Source organism: Triticum urartu, chromosome 7, assembly GCF_003073215.2.
Source record: "Triticum urartu cultivar G1812 chromosome 7, Tu2.1, whole genome shotgun sequence".
Lineage (NCBI taxonomy): Eukaryota > Viridiplantae > Streptophyta > Magnoliopsida > Poales > Poaceae > Triticum > Triticum urartu.
In genome coordinates this window covers 358,817,843-358,826,585 of record NC_053028.1, presented here as the reverse complement: position 1 = coordinate 358,826,585, position 8,743 = coordinate 358,817,843, and the positions used below count along the sequence as shown (strand labels likewise).

Sequence of the window (8,743 nt, the reverse complement as noted above, 5' to 3'; positions counted from 1 at the left end):
GTTGATTATGTCATTGATATGAGTAAATATTAGACCTAAGTGTTATTGTGAATATGGTTAGTTCATAATGTTTGCTGAAAACTTGAATGCTGGCTTTACATATTTACAACAACAAGAGCAAACAGAGTTTGTAAAAAATTTTCTTTATCACTTTCAGTTTATGAACTGAATTGCTTGAGGACAAGCAAAGGTTTAAGCTTGGGGGAGTTGATACGTCTCCGTCGTATCTACTTTTCCAAACACTTTTGCCCTTGTTTTGGACTCTAACTTGCATGATTTGAATGGAACTAACCCAGACTGACGTTGTTTTCAGCAGAATTGCCATGGTGTTATTTTTGTGCAGAAATAAAAGTTCTCGGAATGACCTAAAAATCAATGGAGAATTATTTTGGAATATATAAAACATGATATTACAAACATGGGTCTCATGACCCAACATACAAAGTCATACAAGCAACAAGCGAAGCATAAACCTGTCTGAGGACAGACGGCTGGAAAGAAAGAAGGCTAGAAGCTCGTCTACCTACAAGATCCTCCAAAGAAACCATACCTCCGTCTGGGATTCCCAAGCTACTCATCCAAGCCCATGTGGAATTACTAATGAGCCTGAAGTCTCCTCTGCAAAAATATAAATTAAGCAAACATGAGTACAAATGTACTCAACAAGACTTACATCAAAACTAACTACATATGCATCAGTATCAATAAAGGGATAGTGGAGTTTAACTGCAGTAAGCCAGCTTTAACTCAGTGGCTATCTTGTACTACGACTATCAGTAAACTTTTTGAGGTGAGAAAGTGCACACGAGTCCACATATTCACCATATCAATACACCATTATGGATCCGCTCCCGTCTCCCTCTGAGAAGGCCGTCCATAGCACTCACGCTTATCTTGCGCATTTTAGAGTATCCTTTTAAGTTGTCTATGAACCATATAAGTCTCCAAGTAGTCCATATCCGAGGATGCGACTATTCGAATAGATCATTTATAACTTTGCGGGGTGTACTTCACACATGTTTGCACCATTTAGCGCCTGCACAAGACATGTGCTCGGTAGACTTCCAAGCGAAAGTCGGCATGGGTGTAGACCACAACCTGACTAACCACACAAGACTCTAGTCCAGGTTTATCGCCTATCTGAGAACTGACCTGCAATGGAAGTCCGACCGATGTTTCCATTACGACCTCAAACGATGTGTATAGGGTTCCCAAGTCCACCTCGTCGGATGGTACTACGCTTGGTACACCGTGCCAAAGTGCCTGCCACATCAAAGCCTACCCCTTCGGTCAGCGCTAAGCACGGCCCCTAGCACAACCAATAAACACTAGAAACTGGTTATAACTCTTGGACAGAGATCAAGGCGATTAATAAGTCGAGTGGGGTCATATTTCAGGGCCCAATGTGTGGTAATAGTTGTTCTTGGATAACATACACATGACTCAGTTCTTAAAGACGGTCTCAATGAGACAACCCACCATGCACTTCTACATGGCCTCTCATTGCTACTTTTACCAAACCGTGTTCACACATTTAGCCCTCACACAGTAAGACATGTTCACCATCATTCCAATTCATCCCGGATGAATCAGACCTGACACAACTCTAAGCATAGCGGGCATAACAAGCAAGCATGAATGAATAGGCACATCATGGCGATGCAACTTGAAGTGGCCGAAAACAGCGCCGGCGCTGAGGTATGCGGCGGCTGGAGCTATGGGTATGCTCAGTTTGGCACTACGGAGCGTATCCGGGCTCCGCGGGTTGCTAGGGAGGTGCCGAGCACATTCCAGTACTCAAACGCAAGTGATGGCGGCTGTGGCTACGTCAACATCAAAGCCGACGGCGAGGAGTTATCGGGCTTGATGGAAGCAACGGCTATGCAACACAATCGAGCACGGGGAGAGAGAGAGAAGCGGTAGAGGAGCTCACAACGATCACAAAGAGATGCTCGATGTGGCGGAGGAGACGCTGGAGACAATGGATCAACGCCAGCGGTCTTCGAGCAGAGGCGGCAGGGACGAGCTCAATGGCGACGCTTCCGGGCGTCCGGCCTTGCGTGATTGGGCGAAGAGGCGCGCGAAGTCGACGCAGAGCTCGGGGACATGTAGGCGAGGCGTGGGTTGCACGATGGCTGCAATGAACTGTGACAATGCTCTCTGAGGGTGCTCAAGGCTGAGAGAGAGAGAGAGAGAGAGAGAGAGAGCAGTAGGAAAGACGAAAGGGCTAGAGAGCGAGGAAGAGGATAGAGGAGGCATGGGCGGGAAAGCAAGCAAGGAGGAGGTGGACGTGAGCGTGCGCGTGCGCACACGCAGCTGCTCCTACTAAGAGGTAGGGGACGACGGGGAGTTGGGTTGGGCCCCAACTACAACAGTTCTAGGCCGCACAGGTAAACCAGGTACAATTTCTGCTTTTCCTTATTTTCTTTATGTTTTCTTTTATTTATTTCTTTTGTCATTGTTTTCAAATATAACAAATTCAAACCCAGTGACAAAATTCCCCTGAATATTTTTATGTTGCACAGTAGAATTATCCAAAGGCACATAAATTATTTGAAATTATATTCTGATTATATAATATAAATACAAATACAAATACAATATCATTTAAATTCAAAGTCCCAAAAATAATTCCTCAAAAATGTTCCTAAATTTTGGTTTGATATATAACTCGCCAAAATTCTTAGAACTATTTTAAAGGCATTTTTGAAACATTGAATGCATTTTTTTGGGTTCTTTGCCCTTTATTTAGCAGAGGCTTTGAAAATTCCCTCAATTCAAAATTTTGAAATTTAAGGATGATGCATGATGCTCACAATACATGTATCCCAACTGCAATTAAACTAGCATGTTGTGTAAACAATTTTTTCAGTATGCTTGCCTACTAGCAATATGTTCAAGTTCCACCTTCGGAAAGGATCATCTACAGTTCCACTTCAAATACTCCCTTCAACATTTTTCTTAAACTCAAGAGCAGCTCTGACGACGTTCCCTCTTGTGATGATTCCAACCTTACAAACCGAAGTTTGTTTTAAGATAAATTAACTAGAGCAAGAAAAGGAGAAAAATAGCAAGGCTTGGCCCACTCACCAATTTGCCCGAACTGTCGACTACTGGCAGCCTGCGGTATTTAGTAACAAGAAGTAACCTGCATGCCAAAATATCACCACCATCTAATTAAGTTATCTTTAAGAAACATTAACATACAAGTTGGTCCATATAATCTCTGGAAACCAATCAGTGATGTACACGTACCTTGCAGCATCTTCAAGGTTAGTAGTTTCACGCACCACAAGAGGTGCAGAAGTCATAACATCACTAACTACTTTCCCATTGGTTTTGCTTAAGAGCTTTTGTATCTGATGGAAAGTCTACAGGCAGGGGTTCGAGTAGAATCAGAGAAAAGCATGAAAATAAACAATATATACTAATACAAGAAATTAAGCATGCAGATACACATGCTTGGAGAACTCATTGCATTCTGATTCGCGCCAATGTCATTTACTCTTTTTCTAACTGGTTATCAATGATTTGGTGATGTTCCATTGAAAATGCAGGCTACCTCCTGTGATATCTCACCATTCAATATGCATAGGGATTTGCACCGTTATATTAGCATGGTGTATTCTTTAATATAGCTCATTCTACATTTTCTTGTATAAGTAGTATAAGGAGGTATTCCTTGCACAGACTATCCCCTCCTGGCTCACTCATCCCCATGCTCCTGTGCCAACCCCCAACAACGAACAACGACATCATCATTAACTTATGAATCACATGCATGTGGATTTTGTTGAGATCAGAGTTTTGAATCATGCAACACATCTAATATTCAGTTTGTACCAAGCTTTTAGACTGCAATATTATTTCAACTTTACAAATATCACAAGTTTATGTTTTTGCACCCATTTTACAATTGTAATATGGCTTCAACTTTAAAAATAATTTATGTTTAATGCATTTAAATAATTTTCAAGATGTAGTAAATGTTAAATCAAATATATTTTCATGAAGTTATGTGTCTTCTATAAAACTAAGAATCGCATCATGGGGTAACTAATAAATAGTGGATTGAGTGATTGTTAAAATTTCAAATAAAAAAGAATGAGAAATCCATATACTAGAAAAGATTAGTATATGTGGATTGAGTAACTCTTGGAAAAATCATGATACAAATTCCACAAAATCACGTCTTTCTTTTTATTCCTAGTAAAAACCCAAGAACTTCGTGATAATAATTCTAGAAAAACTACATACTAAGTTTTTCTCATGTAAAAAAGCTATGTTACTACTAATGTTGCCTGCTTTTATCTTCATGGTCCAACAAAGATGAATTAACACTGATTACATTGCATGCAGTCGTTTGTTTTCATTTATTAAAACATGGTTAATAATATAGCCAGGTGCTTGTTGTAAGCCATCATGTCATCCATAGCCATCATCTATAACCACTCATACAATAGTGTGGGCTATAAGGTTGGCTATTACATTACTACTTTTTTTTCTCTTCTCTCTTTCTCTTTCATCACATTTATTGTATTTGCCTAAAAATACGCATATAGCTAGCCTCTTGCATGAAAACCCACTTTCCTTACTTTTCACATCTCTCTCCTCCACATAAACAAAAATGTCATGTAAGCAGGCTATAAGCCCACTATTGTATTTGCTCTTAACTCATCATTACTTCTCTACAATGTCATGCGAGTCATACTTATTTGTATTAAAACTGTATTGGCTCAATAGGGAAACTAAAACGATTTCAGTCTGCATTCCAATGGTTCGAATTACAGGGAGGTGCGCCTCCATGTGCTCCTCGTCTGCATCATGTTCCATCATCTACAAAGCAAGATACTGCTATATACTTCTCCACAGTTGTACAAACAGGTACGATCCAGCAGAAGACCGAACCATTCATAAACAAAGCAGGACACTGCTGTACACGTGTCCACGATGGAAAAGAAACGATTGAACCATATTACAAAATAAAACTAGCCAGATGGTTTTATAAAGATCACTCTGAAAATTCTGCAAGACTGAGAGTGATGTTATTCCGCATCTCTTTTCCAGAGAATATGAAAAAATATGTTCGCATAAAGAATAACATGAAACTAGATTCAAATCCACACAAACCACAACCAGCGGAGTGGTAGCAATGGAGATCGAGACCAACCCAAGGCCACTCCGGGATGTCCAAACAAGCCACAACCAGCAGAGGCTCATGGCGCAGGAGAACTTGCCGAGGTGGAGATCTCCAAGCCCTCCCAGATCGGCTGGACGACAAACATGCTACCAATTAACCTTGCATTTTCCACCATAAATCCTTTCGGTACAGCCCCAAGTAGAAGGAGTTGGCCATGAAGAAGCCAAGGAGCAAGGAGGATCAGAAGAAGAAGAAGAAGAAGAAGAACGGACGAAGCCTCAGCCACCGGACAACCGGCCGGGACCGGACGTCCGGAGCCTGAAGCCCCAGCCGAGCTACAGCGAGCAGACGTCCGGCCCGGACCGGACAACCGGCGACACCGCACCCGAGCCAAACGAGCGGAAGTCCGACGCCACCGGACGTCTGGCGACCGGACGACCAGCCCCTTCCGGAAATCCGCAACTTCCACATCCGAGCCAGAACCAGTGGATGACCGGCTACTACCGGACGTCCGGACGCCCGTGAGCCACCGGACGACCGGCCCCCCGCGGGCGTCCGGTACCTGGCTGTGTCCAGTTTCGGGCCTGAAGCCCATGTACCCCCTCCTTTCGCCCCCCATTTGCACTAAGACTATAAATAGATCTCATATTCATCCTAGCTAGGGTTAGCATTGGTTTAGCTCATATTTAGAGATAGAGCATTGCTCATCCACATCGGATCTACTCCACGAGAGAGACCGCGGCCCCTCTTTGAAGAAGATCCCTTTGGATTCAAGACCCATCTAAGGGAAGATCCCCTCGTGGATTCAAGACTTCCTCACGGAGAAGACCGGCTACCTTTGTATCGTCCGTTGTTGACTTTGGATCTCGTATCTTCCTTTGTGTTCATGGATCTAGCGCATGTGTGATCATACTTGTTGGTTTGAGTGTTCTCTTGTGTTCCCCTTGTGATTTTTCCCTCGTTTCCCTCGTGTTCTTCGTGTTCATCGCGAGATCCGCTCCTTTCATGAAAGATCGGCCGATTAGGATTCCTACCCTACATGAAACGCTCAAGTATCTTAAGGGCCAAACCAAGTTGAACAAGCGTCATGCTAAATGGAGTGAATTTATTGAGTCTTTTCCTTGTGTCATCAAGTACATTAAATGTAAGGAAAACATTGTGGCGGATGCCCTTTCCCGCATATGCATGCTTGTTACTCAACTTGAATTGTATGTCATTGGTTTTGAGCATATAAAAGACTTGTATGAGCATGATCCTACTTTTGCTACTCCTTATGCCAAGTGTTTGACGCACACCTCTTGGGAATGCTATTACATCAAAGATGGATATCTTATGAGAGCTAACAAGCTTTGCATCCCCGAGTCTTCTCTTCGTTTGTTACTTTTGCAGGAATCTCATGGAGGAGGCTTAATGGAACATTTTGGACGCGACAAGACTTTTGCCACGCTCTCCAAGAACTACTATTGGCCCAAGATGTTTCGTGACGTTAACCGCTTCACCAACCGATGCTCTACATGTCACAAAGCTAAGTCTAAAGCTCAATCCCATGGCCTTTACATGCCTCTCCCAATTCCATATCAATCATGGGAAGACATTAGCATGGATTTCGTACTTGATTTGCCTAGGACTAGAAATGGGAAGGATTCGGTATTTGTCGTTGTGGACCGTTTCTCTAAAATGGCACATTTCATTCCTTGCAACAAGATAGACGATGCTTCACATGTTGCTAATCTCTTTGTAGAGAAATATTGCGTCTACATGGAGTGCCAAAGACTATCGTCTCGGACCACGACGTCAAATTCCTTAGCTACTTTTGGAAGACCCTATGCGCCAAGCTCGGAATCAAGCTACTCTTCTCCACGGCGTATCATCCACAAACCGACGGCCAAACGGAGGTGACCAACCGCACACTCTCCGCTCTACTTCGAGTACTCATCAAGAAGAACATCAAGGAGTGGGAGGAGTGCCTACCTATCGCCGAGTTCACCTACAACCGAGCAAAACACTCAACAACCGGCAAGTCCCCCTTCGAGGTCGTCTACGGATTCAACCCATTATCACCATTGGACATTCTTCCTCTACCACTCCAAGAGCGCATCAATTTGGACGCAAGTGCACGTGTGACCCATCTCAAGAAGGTGCATGAAGATACAAGACATACTATCGAGCGCCAAGTACAACGACTTGCGACCAAGCTCAACATCAACAAGCACCCCATGGTCTTCAACATTGGTGATCTCGTGTGGCTACACCTTCGCAAGGACCGCTTTCCCCAAGAACGCAAGTCCAAACTTCGACCACGAGCGGACGGACCCTTCAAGGTGCTTGCACGCTACAACGACAACGCTTACAAGATCGACCTTCCCCGCGACAAGTACAAAGTGAGCGATATCTTCAATGTCAAGGACCTCTCGCCCTTTCATGGTGATGAAGAATTTGATCCGAGGACGGATCTTCCCCAAGGGAGGGGAGATGATGCAGAGCATCCCAAGGTCATCCCTATGGACCCAACTACATCTCCTACAACACCACTTGGACCCATGACACGAGCACGTGCAAGAGCTCTCGAAACCAAGGTGACATCTCTCCTCTCACATTTCCACTTCGATGCACATGAGACATGACTACTACCTCAAACGGAGACATTGTGCATACTCAGGTATCAAGGAGTTGGCCATGAAGAAGCCAAGGAGCAAGGAGGATCAGAAGAGGAAGATGGGCGTGAAGACGGAGAAGAAGAAGAGCTGCGGACGAAGCCCCAGCCACCGGACGACCGGCCGGGACCGGACGCCCGGAGCCTGAAGCCCCAGCCGAGCTACAGCGAGCGGACGTCCGGCCCGGACCGGACGACCGGCGACACCGCACCCGAGCCAAACGAGCGGAAGTCCGACGCCACCGGACGTCCAGCGACCGGACGACCGGCCCCTTCCGGAAATCCGCAACTTCCACATCCGAGCCAGAACCAGCGGACGACCGGCTACTACCGGACGCCCGTGAGCCACCGGACGACCGGCCCCCGGCGGACGTCCGATACCTGGCTGTGTCCAGTTTCGAGCTCGAAGCCCATGTACCCCCTCCTTTCGCCCCCCATCCGCACTAAGACTATAAATAGATCTCATATTCATCCTAACTAGGGTTAGCATTGGTTTAGCTCATATTTAGAGATAGATCATTGCTCATCCACATCGGATCTACTCCACGAGAGAGACCGCGGCCCCTCTTCGGAGAAGATCCCTTTGAATTCAAGACCCCTCTAAGGGAAGATCCCCTTGTGAATTCAAGACCTCCTCACGGAGAAGACCGGCTACCTTTGTATCGTCCGTTGTTGACTTTGGATCTCGTATCTTCCTTTGTGTTCATGGATCTAGCGCATGTGTGATCATACTTGTTGGTTTGAGTGTTCTCTTGTGTTCCCCTTGTGATTTTCCCCTCGTTTCCCTCCTCGTGTTCTTCGTGTTCATCGCAAGATCCGCTCCTTTCGTGAAAGATCGGCCGATTAGGGTTCCTACCCTACATCATTTTGCAGATGCAAAGCATGAGGTGCTACTTGAGTCAGAACCTATTCTACACCTTGTCTTCTCATTGTGCGGCTACTGAAACACC

At 44.9% G+C, this 8,743-nt stretch overlaps 1 protein-coding gene across 3 annotated transcripts in view; it reads right to left on the bottom strand.

Moving 5' to 3' along the window:
- Positions 1-366: 366 nt before the first annotated feature.
- LOC125519719 (CBS domain-containing protein CBSX2, chloroplastic-like) overlaps positions 367-8,743 on the bottom strand; it is a 43,320-nt gene continuing 34,943 nt past the window's right edge. The window contains exons 6-9 of one of the 3 annotated variants that reach the window (XR_007288290.1): positions 3,256-3,371; positions 3,091-3,148; positions 1,153-3,011; positions 367-618 (exon numbers count right to left, since the gene is read on the bottom strand). Coding sequence is in view for 2 of the 3 variants with exons in the window: in XM_048684460.1 (XP_048540417.1) it covers positions 2,937-3,011; positions 3,091-3,148; positions 3,256-3,371 (249 nt within the window). In the remaining variant the exon portion in view is untranslated. The remainder of the gene's footprint in view (positions 619-1,152; positions 3,012-3,090; positions 3,149-3,255; positions 3,372-8,743) is intronic. The other 2 variants (XM_048684460.1, XM_048684461.1) reach the window with 2 other exon arrangements.